At 41.7% G+C, this 18,085-nt stretch overlaps 3 protein-coding genes across 3 annotated transcripts; 2 read left to right on the forward strand and 1 right to left on the reverse strand.

The window, feature by feature from the left end:
- Positions 1-11,215: 11,215 nt before the first annotated feature.
- MELLADRAFT_105788 (uncharacterized protein) lies at positions 11,216-12,755 on the forward strand (the record flags this gene model as incomplete). The annotated part of the gene is made up of 6 exons (XM_007409133.1): positions 11,216-11,251; positions 11,338-11,716; positions 11,851-11,949; positions 12,009-12,179; positions 12,253-12,293; positions 12,639-12,755. The coding sequence occupies 6 exons, from the start codon at positions 11,216-11,218 to the stop codon at positions 12,753-12,755; spliced, it is 843 nt and encodes a 280-aa protein (XP_007409195.1).
- On the reverse strand, positions 12,701-15,018 carry MELLADRAFT_77563 (uncharacterized protein; the record flags this gene model as incomplete). The annotated part of the gene is made up of 9 exons (XM_007409365.1): positions 12,701-13,158; positions 13,254-13,635; positions 13,764-13,845; positions 13,923-13,979; positions 14,061-14,190; positions 14,260-14,384; positions 14,451-14,521; positions 14,657-14,747; positions 14,835-15,018. 9 exons carry the CDS (start codon positions 14,905-14,907, stop codon positions 13,150-13,152), a joined length of 1,020 nt encoding a protein of 339 aa, XP_007409427.1.
- Positions 15,019-15,254: 236 nt separating this feature from the next.
- MELLADRAFT_71672 (uncharacterized protein) lies at positions 15,255-17,324 on the forward strand (the record flags this gene model as incomplete). The annotated part of the gene is made up of 10 exons (XM_007409134.1): positions 15,255-15,261; positions 15,346-15,432; positions 15,503-15,564; positions 15,635-15,711; positions 15,829-15,835; positions 15,912-16,328; positions 16,398-16,454; positions 16,566-16,610; positions 16,690-16,958; positions 17,034-17,324. The coding sequence occupies 9 exons, from the start codon at positions 15,404-15,406 to the stop codon at positions 17,121-17,123; spliced, it is 1,053 nt and encodes a 350-aa protein (XP_007409196.1).
- Between the last annotated feature and the right edge of the window lie 761 nt (positions 17,325-18,085).

The following is an 18,085-nucleotide window of genomic DNA, read 5'->3' on the forward strand; positions in this document are numbered from 1 at the left end:
ATGTTCTGTTCATTGAGTCTTGCTTTCGATGTTCATCTTTTGGTTTGAGACACCTCATCCTCACTTTGTACTTACTACAAAACAAAACACACCGCTTCAAATTTCTCTCAAAGAACAAGTAGCAAACAAAACCAAGTTGTTCATAATGAACGTGATGTGACACTGCCAGCATAGATGCCTCGGGTTGAGAAATCCGAGGCATCATCGGAGGCAAATCCTCGGACAGACCTTGTCCAAGGTTTTTGCCCGAGGTATTTTTTTGCCCTGAGAATTACCTCGGATCAAAACCTCAGGAAGCTTCTGTCCGAGGTTTTGCATCCAAGGATACCTCGGATTACAAAATCCGAGGTAAATATGTTGGTGGTGTGAGCAAAGAGCGTGATGATATACAAGACAAGATAAGATCAAAGGAAACGAAGAAATTATTGTGAGATATCCACAAACAAACACATGAGACCAACGGTTGTCGCAAAAAATGAGACAACCAATACAAAACTGGAAAATGAGACAGGAGAAAGCCTTTCCTATCTAATTGATCTCAATAACCTTTGACCCACCTTTGTATGTTGGTGGTGGCACACTCCACAAATGTAAATGATCTTGGTAAGCCTTGGCCCAAGCAGGTACAGTGGTGGTGTCAAGAATAGATGTGGTTGAAGCTCCAATGTTGATGTAATTGGTGGAGAGGTGGTGGTAGCATGTTGATGTAAGTGGTGGAGAGTGGTGGTAGCCCGGTTTGATATTGTTTGATATCGATTGCAGTTGTTGATAGCCCGATTTTCCATGCGTGAAGCCCTCTTTTTGAATTTGAAGCGGTTAAGTTACTTGATGCCCGGATTTGGGCCAAATTTGGCAGAGGCAGGTCCGGGTTTGACAGGAAAAGCTAAGTACTGAGATCCGACAGGGCGACGGGTTAAAAAAACCGGCTGCCAAACAGTGCTCTCCGTGTAATATACTGAAAAACTCAATCTATGAGACACTTTTTAGGCAAGTGATACTCAAATTCCTTGGGAAAACAATCATGTGTTTTGTGCGCCAGAGGAATGCGCACAACTTTTATTTTTGGACCATGTGGTAATTATTGATAGGAAGATGTGTAGAAGGCTTGCAAGGAAGCTCCTGCAAAATGTGTTACAGTGAGATTAATAATATTTTCCACATTGTTTCTCCACATCTCTGTCCCCTACAGCCTTTGTCTATGGGTAGTATATTTATATGTAATGATTCCCTAAGACTTGATTCTTGTAGTCCTCACGCCAGGAATCAACGATGAGTCATAGGCCCCTCTGCGAGGGCGCGGACGCGGCCGCGCAGGCAGAGAGGGCTTTGTTGAGCTAATATACAACGACAGTATGTATGGTTGATTTCACTGAACGTAAGGAAGTTCCTGATCAAGGATGTGAAACACTACTACTCCGTCAAAAGTTAACATTTCAAAGGTCCGAGACCAGATTCCAAATTGTTGGGTGCACAGCTTTCACAGAATATCTCTTCAGATTGATCCATTTGATCTTTTTCCTTTTTTTTTCAAAACACTACTCCTCCCTGAAAATACAACTTTTTTAAAATCTGAGAACATATGTGAAATGCTTGCACCTGGTATTATGCCCAATTAACTTTTTACGGGAAAAAAATGACTATCAATTTTTTATCTCATTTCATGACTTGTTTGGGGTTTTGAGCACGTATCTACATTCCTCAAGCATGAAATACAAGTGGGCACTGATTGGATTACATGTATGATGGTTACCGAGCCTTGAGAGAAAGAAAAAAGGCAAAAATGTGGAAATCGGAAAGGTAAATCTCAAAAGAAATGGTCAGATATCGAGGTCTTCTCTAGTTGTGCGAGCAACAACTCGGTGAGATTTATAAGACTTGACACTGGGATCAGGTCGCACTGGCTTCTGCCTACAATCAATTAAGATCATCAAAATTAATGAGATCTATGAAATGACGAGTAAAATCGGGCCAATCAAAGTGAGACTGATAAGAGACTCACATCAAGTGATTCATTTCTTTATCGCACCTGTCAAAGAACCTACGGATGGTTACGAGGGGGCAGCTTGTCCTGACCTTTTCCCATAGATCCTTCGATTGTTTTAAGGTATTCGCTGTGTGACTGCAGTTGCGAAACTCTGAAGTTACGTTGAAGAAAAATGTGTTCAGCTAAAAGAGATTCAGTTGAGAAAGGGAGATGAACTTACTGCCCTTGATATAGCACCACTCGTGCTCAATTGGATTGAGTTCGCAGTGGAACTTTGGCAGAAACATACATAAATGACCAGCTTGTTCAATTATCATCTGAAGGCTGGGTTTCTCCTTCTCGAAGTCCAATTGATTGGATAAGATCTTGGCTGAGCAACAATACATAACCTCATCGTGGGCTGGTGCAGCTTCAGTTGTGGTTATTATATCTTCAGAATTTGGTTGGTCGTTATCTCGGATCAAGCGCTCCGCTCGAGCGATTCGATCCTTTGCACGGCCTGTCTGTGCACACTTAGCACATCTCAATCCAAGGGGTTTGAGTCCTTTTGAGGTCCGGATAGTATTGTAGTGGTCCCATAAGCCACGCTCGGCCAGTACCTGCTGCACTCCCTTGGGCTTCCCAGCAAGAACAAGGAATTGTTTGGTTCCGTCAGGCTTATCCTTGAGTTGCTTATCTGGATGATCAAAGGGGAAGTTCATGGATTGTATGGTTCCACGAAGTTCGGCTGGGATGTTGGGATCATCGGAGGGGATGACTGTGTCGTGTAGCTTTGCCTGTGATCCAGCTGGGCCAAGGTTCATTTTTTCTACTTGAAGAGCATCCAGCGCAAAAGACTCGTGTGCTGATGAGCAGTCAAAGATGAAGAGACCTTGGCATCCGGGGTTTAGGAATTCAAAGATTGGGATTGCTCGTGTTTGGACTTGCTTAATAAGTTGAAGACAATTCCACCATTCATCACCGTTGCTGCCTGGGTAGATGACAACCGCTGCATCCTTAAATGGAAGAGTACATGGTGTATCTTTGGGTATGACGAGCCGGCCGTGTTTTTTCTCAGTGAAATCAGATTCATGAATAAGTTTTCCCTCACTCTTTCTCTTGAGTGCACAGTCGTCTTTAGCCAGCCACGCCGATTTTGGCTCTTCGCCAGTATGGCATGTTGCTTCATCCTGATAAACTCGGACAATCTCGCGATTTGTGTTGTCTAGAACCGGATTGATAACTTGATCAAGATTTTTACCAACATAAGTAACTTCTCGCTTGATCAATTCAGAGAGCTGATTATTGTATTTTTGTCGATATAACACAACATCTGCACGTTTGTGTCCATCGTAATAGAGACATTTTGTGAGGAGTGTGACTGATAATCCAAGTGTGTGCATCCACCTATTAGCTGTGGAAGCACAGATTGAATCCTTATACTCGTCAAACTGGGGTAAGATTACCTCAATGAGATGCTGGACAAGGTCTGCTGGCCTGACCTAATGACAAGGATCAAGAAAGCATAACTTAATGTCTTACAGTTGGCAGAAGAATTTAGATAAAGCACATACCTTACCAGTCTTCTCGCTCGTAATCCATTCCCAGACCATCCGCTCTACCCTTGGATCATCCAAGATTGACTTAGGTCGTGAACACAGGCCATTCTGTCGTATTGGTAAGCACCTATGAATCACAATGTATTTTGATTGTTTTTGAATTCGTTCAGCGTGACTCTTTCCAGTTTTGAACTCCAAGTCAAGGTCAAGTGCTCGTCCAAGGTATGAGTATGCTACTTCTTTTGAGGCTGAAATCGATGAACTACGTGGATTAACAAGATTGAGCTGCTTCCTTAGGTTATTAAATTCAGCTAGTATTGCTAGCTCCTGAGCTTGATGGATTGCGACCAAATTCGAAGATGGATTCTGATTGTAGTAGTCTGTAGCATCCTTGATTGCGTCATGCAACTCTTGCCATTGCTTGTTGATAACTTCAATCTGATGCGCCAATTTCGGGTTTGGGGTTGGGTTTGGAGGTGATGTGTCTACTGTGCTGGTTTGACTAACTTGAGTTTCAGAAAGGGTATTATCATAGCCTTTGAGTTTGATTTGTGGATCTGAAGGATCTTTCTTGAAATCATTGTCAACACCATCTTCAGATCCATCGTCAGAAATTGATTCAAGTGACACCGAGAAGCTGTCCGATGTTTCTGAATCCTCAAAGCTTGAAGAGACTTTGGCATCTACACCAATCACAAGAGGACCTGCACTTTTTGTGTTGCTTTCATCGTTTAAAAGTCCTTGGGAATATTTTGTTTTTTTGGTCTTTGATTCATATGATTCCATTGCATGGCGGCGCTTAATTTGACCCTTGCATCGTTTGGAGGGACGTGGCATTGGTGCAAAAGCAGAACAATAATAAAATGAGGCTTGGTCAAAGAAAGAAGAGGTGATTGAGGTTCATAACTCAGTCCATCATTGAACTTTTCAAATTTTGTATCTCAAAATTTGACCCCACGGGGCCAAATTATTCATCAATCGGGGTCAAGCCCCAATCGGACACTTCCTTACGTTCAGTGAAATCAACCATACTTCAAGTTAGATTTGTAAGGACAATTATAAGTTATAATGCATGCTCGATAACAGGGCTCAAGTTGAGATTAAGCCTAATAAGGGGTGTCATGTTTGATTTTTTGCGGTTTTTACCATGAAAAGGTTTCCCGCTAGGGGGTTTCAAGTTAAAGGTCTCTACATGTTTCTATTCTACAACAACTTGCCCATTGTTGTAAAACATGTGTAATTTTTCTCAAGCAGGACACCTAAAAAGGTGTCACAAGTTAAAAATATGTTAGTTTTACAACAATCTTTTTTACAAAAAACTTTCCTGAATTGTTAAAAAAGACGCAAAAAAATCCAAACTTAAAACCCCCCACTTTAGCACAATCTTACTTGACCATTGGTACTCTGGTTGAGTACTCAACAATAATGGATGCAAGGAAAGCCTTGCATCCTCTTACTAGTATATTTCTCATTAGTGGGTGGATGACCAAGGCAAAAGTGTGCAAAAGCCTGTGGTTTACGGGTGATTATGCAAACTTGGGAAAGTTTTTTTACAGTCAAAATGTAAAACCTTTCCTGTGTTGTAGTTTTTGTTGTTGATTCAAACTTGACACACCATATTTTCTATGACTATAAATTTCTAAAGCTGAAGTTTATGGCTTAGTTTTGTTCAAAGAATCACAGATACGTTAAAATCTGTTGTGTGTTTTTTTGTGACTCAGGCAAACTTTTTACAGGCCAAAAAATCATAAAGTTTGCTGATTTTGTAAATAGATAAACATAAAAGATGGACTTTGTTATTTTTACAGTGTATAATGGCTGAATTGTATGAAAACACTATCTAAACAAGTTAACTTAAGAAGCGATCAGTACACCTCAGAAAGATGGCCATTTGTTCGGAGCAAAGGGTTTTGGCAAACTTAACAAAGTCCCTCGTTTTTGAGCTGTACTGGCCAGCTCAAACGAGGGACTTACGCGTAAAGTCGAAATTTTGGCGTGAGATCGGCCGGGGCTTTTGCCCAAAATCTAGTCTTCTTATGAAACGTTTTTTTACAATTATAAATTTACCTGGCCCAAAATTGAAAGATGTGCGCCCTGGATGTCTCTATAGCCTCGTACTCTCCGCTCCTAAATATGATGAGTGGTTGTGTAGATATGCATAAACTTCTTTCAGTGACCAAAGTCAAAAATCGAGTAATTTGGGCTGCTCCGCGTCTAAAAGTTGGGATTTGGGCGTAATTGAAACACCAAGATTCTCATTTATTTTCAGCACAACTCATGTTATTGGGATACTACAAGCGTGAGGTTGTAGCCAAGAGTGAGGCTCGCATTTTTCATTTTTGGGCTCAGGAAACTTATAATTGCAAAAAAAAGTTTTATAAGACAACTAGATTTTGACAAAAAGCCCCGGCCGATCTCACGCCAAAATTTCGACTTTACGCGTAAGTCCCTCGTTTGAGCTGGCCAGTACAGCTCAAAAACAAGGGACTTTGTTAAGTTTGGGGTTTTGGTGTCTTGAAATTTTAATATGATCACTTTTTTCTTCTTCTTTTGAAGAATAATTTTGGTGTTTAAACCTATGTGCAAGCACACCCAATAAAGGAATTTGGTGGAATTAAAACTTTTATATTATGTACTTCTTCATTTAGGGGATACAAAGTTGAATCCGGGCACGTGCCCGGGCATGTGCCCGGAAGTCCAGATCCCATTTTTGGCTGTAAATCTCGATTCTGGACTTCCAGGCACATGCCCGGGCAGCCCTCCAACTTTGAACCCTTTGTAAGCCAGATATCCAGGCTCCTCAAGCAAGTTAGCCAGACGTCGAACGTTCAGCAGCTCCCCCATTTCATCATCCAAACTCGCAAGGCTACATTTCAATCTGATGCCTCGTTTTACTCGAAAACATGACCTCAGAAGATCCATTCAAGTAGCCCGACACTCAAGAAAACCGCTTGCTCACAAAAAAGTACCCTTCTTCGCAACCTTAGACCTCGATATTGCTGGGTTCCAGTTTCTTTTCCGAATGATTCACACTTTGAAAACCTTTCGCGAAGCTATCACCGAGGATGATCGAAGGAAGGCGGCTCTCACGCATCTTGTAGCTCTTATTGAGTTACTACCAGCCTTGGATCACAGCTACAACCTCCTTCGCTTGGGATATCAACTTCGCAGAAAGGCCACTTCAGAGCTTGCAATTCTGGACGAAGCCCTCACAATCTTAAATCATAAACGGTTCTTTTTAAACAGGATCTCTCGTGGACGCAAGGAATTGCAAAACGCTTGGTTTTCCCAAGTGCTAATAGAAGGAGGTGATGGATTCATCAAGCTAGTGAGTCAGTTTTAAAGAATTGCCTTTTAATTGCTGTCATACTTAGTCAGGATGCTTTTTAGGCACGAATGTCAAAAAGAGCTTTCAACATTCTGATTGATTTGATCGAGGACCATCCGATCTTCCATAACAACTCCCACATGAAGCAAGCACCCGTTTGGTGGCAGGCGTTGGTTGCCCTGGCGAACTTAGGAACCGGTGGTAATGGTGGTGACCATTTCCACCTGGCGAGGATGTTCAATTGCTCAGGTATTTTTCTCTTTCAGACATCGTTTTCAAGAGTATGAATTTGATTCAACCTGTGTTCACAGAAGGGAGTGTCCAAAATTGGACCACTCGATTCATCTTAGCTGTACTCGATTTGAAATCAAAATACATGCGCTGGCCTTCGCCTCAAGAACGTTCGGCTTTGAAAGAAGAAATTAGCTCAATTTCATTCTTCAAAGGTTGTGTAGGATTCGTAGATGGCACTCTAATTCCGCTGGCTGCTGCACCTCGTGAAAATCCCAAAGACTATTGGACCCGGAAGAATTTTTATGCTTACAACATCATGCTTGTATGCGACATTCATCGTCGGGTGATTTATTATGAGTTGGGCTGGTGTGGTAGTGTACATGACCAACGGGTCTTCAGGTCTTCACAGGTGAGTAATGTCTGTGATATATCTATCGTATACATACTGATGTATCAATGATCTTTGATAAATATAGCTCTTTGAAAAACCCAATGACTTTTTCGATGATGGAGAATATCTTTTGGCAGACTCTGGTTACACGGTCTCTGATGTTGTGATACCTTGTCTCAGGCGGTGTCGAGGTAACAGCTTGCGGTCAGACGAAGACGCTTTCAATAAGGCAATCAGTGCAATACGAGTTATAATCGAGCATTGTAATGGAATGGTCAAAGGACGTTTCCAATCATTGAAAGAACTTCGATTGGTTATCAGCAATGCTCTATTGGCCTTACGCGCTAATCAGTGGATTGAAGCATGTTTGATATTACATAACTTTCTCCTTTCAATCAAAGATTCGTGGTCTGGAGTTTTGGGAAACATAAGTGCTGGTCTTTCACCAGAAACAAGACCACGACAAGCCCCTCGCAAGGCTCCTGCGTTTGAAGATGAAGAAGCTATTTTGAGGACTGGTCGCAACACGAGTAGAAGGGATCAATTGTTTGCGGAATTTTTGGAAACAAGGAATAATGATTAAATTGAATTTCTTTTGATGTTAACCATTTATGTAAATATGATAGTTTCAGAAATTGCAATTAAAACCTTTTTGTCTTGAAAAATTTTGACTTTGACAAAAATTTTCGAGATGAAATCATCATGTGATATGATGACTGGATACAAGTGAACTCGATTTTTGGTAATACTTCGAGTGGGTGAATCAAATAGTAACAAATTCATTTAAATATAAATTTCAAGGTCAACGTGTATTTGAAAAGCAACTTGTTGGTAAATTGTAAATACAATTTCATTTAGAGTACCAATTTCATTTAAATATAAATTTGAACTACAAGTGATTTTATACGTATTTTATGACTATTTCACTAATCAGATAGACTTTCTTTAAATTTAATATACCCTTGTTAAATCTTTGGGGACCTGATGGATTTATCAACGTCATATAGTATGTCAGAAGTTGAACGATATATCAATACATATTATAATTCAAGTATATAGAAAATTCACACTAACCTGGAGCCTCCATTAAGTCGCACTTGAACTTGATTGGACCATTGCTTGCGCTTGCTGAGCTGCAAGCATAGCATCATGTATATTCATATTATGGTCTCGCATTAATGTACTGATGAGTTGAGCATTTCTCAATACTTGTTGATGTTCCATCTCAGCCTTCATTTGCTGGATTTCAAGTAAGTGCTTCTCCTTTCAAGAATCTAAGTCAAATCGTTCACTACTCAATTTGACATCAGCCAATTCAATTTCAATTGAGGATTTCTTTTGGATTTGTTCTTCACTTAAGACCGGTTGTGATGTAGGTTGTCCAAACATAGCAGTATTCATATTGACAGCGAGTTGAGTCAAACGATCCATATTTTTTCCATGGTTGATAACCGCCTCACGCTCAATTGTGGAGGTGAAAGTATCTGCACCGGCGGAGGATGATCCATAATTTCGTCCTTCGAAAAGGCCTTGAATTGAAGAGGCTGAACCAGATTGGCGTGCTCGTTTGCTCATGGTCGATTGGCTTGCTGATTCCAAAGAATGTTTTGAAGAAGTGCGTTTGAGGGAACTGGAAGATAGTTGAGGTTGAGACCGAGTTTGAGAAGATTGAAAAGCTCGAATTGGTGTGTAAGTATCACTAATTCCAGGAGTTTCATCAAAGTTGTCGTTCATAACTCTCCTCATCTCCTCCATAGTAATGTCATCGGATTGAGCGTCTGAATCCTCATTAGGTAAGTGTGAATCATTAACTAAGGATCCGTTCATCCCTTCATCCAATTGAGTGCGTTCTGAGCCGTTTTGGTCCATCTCATAAGCTAAATTAGAATTGATAGAGTGTTCCCTCGCATCACGTTGGATTTGACCGTCATCCTTGCTTTCAACATTTCGAGAAGTAGCTGGTAAACTGCGGGTAGCAGCCAGTCTAACATTAGCATGCCGAGTTCCAAATACCGGCTCGAGTTCAAAGTAATATTTGCACAACTTCAAGATAGGCGCTGAAAGAATTGGACAACACCGCAAGCGCTACGCAACACAATGGATTTCGACCTATTTCCATTGCGTTGCGCAGTCGGCGCATTATTACGCTACGCAACCACTCCGCAATGGGGTGTTTTTTTTGTAACTTGCCGTTGCGGAGCGGTTGGGCAAATATTGCGGAAAATGTGCAATATTGCCCTATTTCCGCAATATTTGCCCTAAATAACCATCAAAAACCGACCGCAATTGCGGTGCGGGTTTCTGACCAAGGGGTTTTTGAACCCGGATTGCGGAGCGCTGGCACCGCACTATATTGCGTTGCTATTGCGGCGCCCAAAAGCGCTACGCAACCGCACCACAACTGCAACATAGTGCGGTGCTCTTGCGGTATTGAATTGGAGAAGACAAATCAGAAATCGAACCAAAGGAACTGTGATCAACTGCGAATGCTTACCCATGGCTACCTTCTCTAACTTCAGCCATTCATCGTCTTCATCACCCCATCCCTTAGCAGCCTTAACTTCCTGCGCTGTCTTCCAACTACCCGCACCAGTCCGGTTACACTCTCCGTCAGCCTTCTGCCAAGCTTCCTCCAATCGGCCAATCTGTCAACCAAAGCCAAGTTTTATATTGAGAAACAGAATCAATGAACACTATGATCAATCAACATCACATAAGAACTTACCTTTTTTCGGATAGAGTTTGCATCTCGCCATGTAATTCCATTCTCAATCAAGTAACGTTCAATCTCCTCAGCCACAGCTCTCTTTTCCGATTTGTTATCTTTGAATCTACTGAAATTGTCTTCATCCGTAAGCCAATTGAGCAATAAGTACATTGAAGTTTTCCCATCCGCATTGTGATCGTGTTCCCATTGAACAGTAGTCTTGTTCCCTTTCTCATCGTCTTCTTGAGAGCTTTCATTGATGGTCTTTGAGTTTTTGGACTTCTTAGATTTTTGTTGACGAGGTTTTGATTTACGAGGCGAGGAAGGTTTTGCTTGAGATGCCTTTGACTTACGAGGCATCTTTGCCTTTGTTGATTTATTTCTATTGGAAACACTTGAACCAGCTGATTGTGCCAGTTGAATCGCTCCAGTGAGCACTTGACTGAGAGTTGAAGGGTCTAGTTGTAGTTGGGTAGGATTTGGATCAGGTTCGGAAGATGGATCAGGTGAAATGATGTGATCCGAATGTAAATCTTGGGAAAAAGACATGGATGAAAATGAAATGAAACCTTATGTTTATTTGCGGAGCTTGATGGGATGGGAAAAGGGTGATCAGTTTCTGGGTGGAAAACTGGGTGGGGAACTGGGCGTCAAGCTGGGAAAAAAAAAATTGCCCAGATTTCAGCTGGTCTCCGGGAATCTGGACTTCCGGGCACATGCCCGGGCACGTGCCCGGATTCAACTTTGTATCCCCTAATTGTGGTATCCACAGAGCTGAGCAGGCTGTTGTGAATATCAAAGATGGTCATTGATTATTACATATTCACACCATCGGTCACTAAAGTGGCGGTCCGCGGACCCAGCAGACGGTCCGAGTAATACGGTAGTGTACTGCATATGTATCATGTGCACATGTAATGTATGTAAAAGGTTTATTGATTTTTGAGTGTGGGACAAAAATTTGAGACGCTCAAGTGCCAAAACCTCAAATTAGAACACCTATACTTCTCTCATCTAACAATAATCGATCAGAATGCCTCAAGGAGAATATATTGAAGAATTCCAAAAGGTGAAAAGCGTTCAGTTGGTCGTATCCATAAATCGATATTGACCAATCTTTTCGCTTGATCGATTTTTTTTTTCAATTCATCTCAGCGTTCAGGAAGACGTTTGGATCATGAAGAAAGAACAAGAAAACGAGAGGCCAGAATGGTCCATAAACGATCTGCAATCTCTCAATCTATGCATGGTCATAAGGCCAAACTCCTTCATGCTCAACGTTACAGAGAGAAGGTAGAAATGAAGAAATTAATCAGACAACACGATAAGAAAGATGTCAAGACGAAATCTACTAAAGATGATGGAGAAGGAGCTTTACCGACATATCTTTTGGATCGTGAAAAGGAGAACAAGGCTAAAGCTCTTAGTAGTGCTTTGAAAGAGAAACGAAAGGAGAAAGCAGGAAAATACTCTGTTCCACTTCCTAAGGTTAGGGGAATTGCTGAGGACGAGGTGTTCAAAGTGATGAAGACGGGTAAACGAAAACAAAAGGGCTGGAAGCGGATGGTCACCAAAGGCGAGTCTTGAATCGATTGTGTGGCTTGATATCGTTCTCATCTTAGTCGACTCCCTTTGATCCTTCTGCTCACATGATTTGAATACGGTCAGCCACTTTTGTTCCTGAAAACTTTACAAGGAAACCGGTTAAGATGGAGCGATTCATTCGACCAATGGGACTGAGAATGAAGAAAGCCAATGTGACACATCGTAAGTCATCACTCTGCAGCATGTTTCCTTCACATACTAATTTCTGGCATTCTGAATAGCTGAACTGCAGGCGACATTCCAACTACCTGTTATTGGAGTCAAAAAGAACCCTCAGTCTCCTATGTACACTCAACTAGGTGTCTTGACTAAGGGAACAGTCATTGAAGTGAACGTCTCTGAACTTGGGTTGGTGACCACGGGTGGAAAGGTCGTTTGGGCCAAGTATGCTCGTGAGTTGTAAACCTTTTTCCTCATTGTACTATGATTTTATGGACTCATTGACCATTTATTCAATTACTCCAGAGGTCACAAATAATCCTGAATTGGATGGTTGTCTGAACGCTGTGAGTTTTTGTTCCATATATCTTCATTCTATGAAATACTGATCGAGATATTCCCACTTCGCTTGTATCCACAGGTATTGCTTGTATGATATTCTCTAACATTTTTCCTTCCTTCTATACCTATGAGCATCTGTGCTTCTACATCCAAAATGATATTCAATACTTCCTCAATGTTCAAATTAAGCGGAGTGTTTGCCCAAATAAAGTGACATCGTTGCAACCTGCCGTCTTCTTACTCACACTACTGGAATATAATGACTTTTCCTGAGTTCGAGTGTAATATTCGATGTGAGATTGTTACCTCAGAATCAGACGTGCCTAATAGTATCCTATCCAATAATAAAGTTACAAATTCATTGCCAAGCTTGTCTTGACGCTGAAACACTCACAATCATGTCAGATGAAATCATAAGTCACACAGAAATAAGCATTGATCCAAAGCGAGTGACGGGCCAAGACTAACAACATTCACCTTCATCCACCAAACCATTTCCCCAATATTCAGGTAATAATTACTTCTTGTGCTCTGTACATCAAATAGAATAAAATACACTCAATAAAATCTATGTATGTCAAACAGATAAGTAATCACTTTGCCAGATTAAAAACAAAACGATCGAATTCAGGGTTTCAACCCAATCCAAAAATCCTCCAACATCAACTTAAATGTAAGTCATAACAAATGAATCATAACGATAACTCAGACTAATCACTCAGAGAGTGTGGTGGTTGAGCAAAGAGCTTTAATCCGCTCATCACTTTTCTGTTAGTGTCCATCGGAGTGTCAATGACTTTCAAATCAGGTAGGGGTATGTATCAAAAGGGCATGAACGTATGAAAGGGAAGTCGTACAGTGTTACAAGAACTATGGCAAAAGGCATTATGAGAATCAATATGCGATTTTACCTTGGTTAGAGTTACATGGAAGCACATTCTAATAACGTGAAACTGGCTACTCACGTATTCTATCTGTGGAGGTAACGCATACATGTTTGGGTTCACAGGCTGACCCGAGTTTTGTTGCTGCTGTTGGTATTCGAGTTGAGCCTGTTGTTGTTGCTGTTGTAGTTGCATCTGTTGCTGAGGTCCATCTCGTTCATTCTCAGGTGCAGCATCAAAAACGTTAAAGTGCTTATTGCCATCTGGCCCTATCTCTAAGATCGAAGCCATATTCCCACACCGATAACAATAATTAGGGGCACTCCAGACTGTTGAGAGGCGATCATCGTAAAGAACCGAAAAGCCTTCCATGCATAGTTGATGTGCTCGAAGGATATGATGCATATCATTGATAGCAAGAAACTTCTTGACCACTTGAGCACCAAACGTATAGCCTGCTCCTCTGTGGATTATGAAGGCGATACGACGAAAGGATTATCCCGGGCTTCAGCTCTGGCAGGCTACGAGTAGGCTGAGATATGACGTCAAGGACGACTGAAGTGCTGTGGAGATCGGTGGTCATGAACGTACCTAGGTGAAATTGCAAACTCCTCTTTATCAGGGTCAGGATCTGACCACACTAGGTCCGCCATAGGTCCTTCGTGAGGAATTTCTACGATGAGCAAGATAGAGAGATTAACTAAGCCCCAGTGGCAGGTGATTGAGCGATGGAGTGAGAGGTCAACTTACCTCGGAACCTGTCGATGACTTTGATTTGATCGATACAGTGAATTGAAGGCGAAAGTCCTAAGATTCGAAGCCGTATGAGCAAAGCAAAGGGCTTTCGATTAGTCGCGATTGAGGCAACATCTTCAAATCTATACTCACCTCCATGAACACAAAAGATCCGATCCTCAATCACCACTGACAATGTCAAAAAATCAAACATGTCGGTAAAGTACGCCCAGACATTAGGTGATCCATACTTCCGAACACATTCAGCGTAAAAGCCGTAAGTCTGAGAGTGCATTTAATGAGGGTTTTCAGCAAAATGTTTAAAGAACAAGTGTCTGAAGGGCCACTCAACCTGCGTCACAGCCCTCGATTCATGATTTCCTCTGATAAGCTGAACTCGGTCCGGATAACGAAGCTTCAAACATGTCAATAGTGATATCGTCTCAACACTGAAGAGACCTCGGTCAACGTAATCACCTACACAGTCAAAGATTTCGTCGATTAGCCTTTGATTGATCGAGAGAGCCAAACAAAAATAGATACCTAGAAAGAGGTAATTTGTGTCTGGACAGAAACCTCCGATCCGAAATATCTCAATCAAGTCGTAAAACTGTCTGATTCGAGACAAGATGATCAAGGTGTTCCCCAGCGGCCGCACCATATAAATGAAGTTTAAAAATTGAAAAGGATTAATACCAGTCTCATGGGTTAAATTTTCAGTTTTATGATGAAATAAGTTGATAGCTTACCCATGAATATCACCTACAACCGTCACCGGGGCAGATATATGCACCACATTGCTTTCCCTCATCAATAGCTCTTTTGTCTTTTCGCAAATCTCTAAACGAGCATGATATGATAAATGTCAGATTTTTGGCAAGTTCTCGATATATATATGTTACATGAGCCATGAATTCATGATCGTACCTTTGAGGAGGGCTTCCGCTAGCAGTTGTTTTGCCAACAATTTTTCGATACATTCATCTAGGCTGAAAGTCATGATGATAAATAGATGTAACCCGCCGTAAGCTCGTGAACAGTTGATGATTATATTTTGGTTGAAGTTGATGGTTCGATCGTAAATCAAGTTGAATTTCTTAAATTGTAAGCCGTACGCAGTCTTGGTCAATTGATGTGAGAAGTAGCTGCAGTGAGAATGACCTCTTGATCGATTTGGCTTCAAGATATGAATTTTACCTCAGCACCGGTATCATCTCCCACCCTGCCATCCTACTACTTCGGTACCGGAGCCGGTCCGGATTACTAATTGGATACCCGAGTTATTCGGGTCTACTAAGTCTACTGTATGAGGGAGATGATCATCATGAGTCATGACGTATGTGTTTAGGTTAGCGTGAGTGTGATTGAAGTCGATGAGCTGGAGTGGAATGCTAAAGTCTCAATTTGAATTCTTCCCTCCGATTTATTCATTGCTCAGCGTCACTGCCAGAGGTCGAAATACTCTATCGTCAAATACATTTCCACTCTTACGTCGAATGAGCTCAAACGGTGCCGCTATGTTTGAGTACGTTTTTGGTCCGGGACTGGCCCTACTGTCAGTTTACTTTGAAGCTGACCGTCGCATGGCTATGTAGTCCCAAGGATATGAAATACAATCGCCTGGGTCGCTCTGGACTCAGGGTTCCAATTTTCTCCTGTGAGTTCGATTTTTCGAAGAAAGGTATATGTGCAGTGGCCAAAGTGCATTAATGCCGGCGGTCATGTAGATGGAGGCTGGCTCACAGTTGGTGGAACTCAAAAGGGTAATATTGTGAAAGAATTGATGAAAACTGCTTATGAACACGTTGGTTGCTCATTCTTTCTGACTTCTTCCTGGCATAGCGATACCCAGATGAAAGCTGACATGTCATACTTTTCCTTAATCTGGATCCCGTCCCAACCGAATTTCAACGGAATTCAGGGCTGCAGTAAGTGAATTGGAACTCTGATTGTAAAGAGACTGAGAAGATAACCTTCTCCACGTTTGGATTCTACTTCACACAGACTATTTTGACAACGCCGAGGTATACTCCAGTGGTCAATCTGAAATCGAAATGGGGAATGCTATCAAGGAGCTTGGTTGGGAGAGATCAGACATCATGGTAGCCACAAAGATATTCTTTGGAACAGGCAGAAAGGAGCCCAATTCGCGTGGTCTCTCTCGCAAGCATATCATCGAAGGCTTGAGAAGCTCGCTCGATCGCTTACAACTCGAATATGTCGACGTTGTACATGCCCATCGTGCCGATCCAACCGTTCCGATGGAAGAGATTGTGCGGGCGTTCACCTATGTGATCGAAAAAGGATGGGCATTCTATTGGGGAACTAGTGAATGGAGTGCTCAACAGATTCAAGAGGCGGTCACTGTTGCAGAAAGATTCAATTTGATCGCACCAACAGTGGAGCAACCACAATACTCAAGTGGGTCATATGATTTACCTTTTCTATGTCCTCGTCCTTTGTGTGCTAACATATCTGGGCAATTCTCAGTGTTACACAGAGAGAGATTTGAGGCAGAGTATGATCCGATTTTCAAAAACCTTGGATGTGCGTCTTCATCTCTATGCATCTATGTGTCTTTGAGTTTGGTTGCCCCCGTGACTTAACATGCGTATTGCTTCCATGCATCTCCAACTTTCCCCAAACGCACATTCTCAGACGGATCTACAATTTGGTCACCATTGAAGTCGGGTTTACTCACAGGTCGGTGATCAACCTACCATCTTCACCGCGTGCACCCAAGATCCCACTTTGACCCTCTTCTATAATTTGAACTCTTCAGGAAAGTATAACGACGGCATTCCTGCTGGATCTCGCTTTGATACCAATCAAGCATTCTTCAAAGATTCTGCTGCGAGACTACAAGCCGAAGAAGGTAAACAAGAAATAGAAAAGGTCAAGAAATTGACTAAGCTAGCAGCAGATCCGAGATTGAACTGTAGCGTGGGGCAATTGGCTCTTGCTTGGGCTGCTTCTAATCCTCATGTCAGTACTGTGATTTTGGGAGCTACCAAACCTGAACAACTTGTGGAAAACTTCGGTGCCTTGAAGGTTGGTGATTATCTTCCAATCAATGTGGTTTACTTGCTTGTATTGACTGTCGTGATCATGCTGTTTGGTTATCAGATCATTGATAAAATCACTCCAGAGATCAAGACCGAGATTGAGGAGATTCTGGCCAACAAGCCGACTTTACCATCTACTTATGGACGCTGAAGTGCACGCTGTAACACTCTGTAGGCTTCATTCCTGAAAGCCTCGAGTCTCAAAATTCTTAAAATATGTTGTACCCCCAGTGTTAGCAAAAGTATTGTTTTCAAAAGTACAAAGACTGCAAAGAAAACCTCTGTACTGCTTGTGTAATTTTTATCAGTAGTGTTCATCTTGAACTTGAATCGCGCATTTTTATTCTGAACGACATTTTATTTGTTGATAACTCAAAGTGAAGTGAGGTGATTTCATAAGTCTAGTACTCGTTATCTGCACAAAGAAAACTATATAGAAGGAACATTCACCTTGACCAATGCCCCTTAGTAAGCTCTCCATTTGAACGATGTAGGCCAAATTGAAGAAAACATCGGGGTTTGGAGGTAAGCACTGCACTGCAGTGATCCATCAAGATAAGCCCAACCATGGTGATTTGAAATTTCTTGACATGAAGACCCTGATAATCATTACATTCAATTTTCAATCATTGATGGTTTGCTGACCATGTAAATCAGCAGTGCGTTTCCTCTCAGACTGATTGTGATCTGACTTATCTCAATGTGGCAATTGAACGGTGTCAGCAAGGTGTATAGTAGTAATCATTGAATCAACAACATATTGCCTGAGCAATAATCATGAAGTCTGGCAAACGAAACCAATACGCTGTAAAAGTGTGTACTACGATGACCCAGTGTTGAAACAAAAAAAGCCAGCTTGTGACTGCTCGACTGTTTTTGAAATGCTTTTGGTCTTGGTACTGCTTTCAGTATGTTGAGACCAGCGGCAGTGATTAAGGCTTCTATCAGGAAGGGAAACATGTATCAGTCACAGTTGAAACTACTTGAGTCACATTTTTTTTCTAATTTGGGTTGATACATGCGTCCTTTTCTGTTGAAGCAATGACGATAGAGGCCTCCTCGATGCTCTCATTCATGTCCTCAAATAAGCAGACTAAGCATTGCGCTGCTTCA

This window comes from Melampsora larici-populina (genome assembly GCF_000204055.1).
Source record: "Melampsora larici-populina 98AG31 unplaced genomic scaffold MELLAscaffold_15, whole genome shotgun sequence".
NCBI classification, from domain to species: Eukaryota; Fungi; Basidiomycota; class Pucciniomycetes; order Pucciniales; family Melampsoraceae; genus Melampsora; species Melampsora laricis-populina.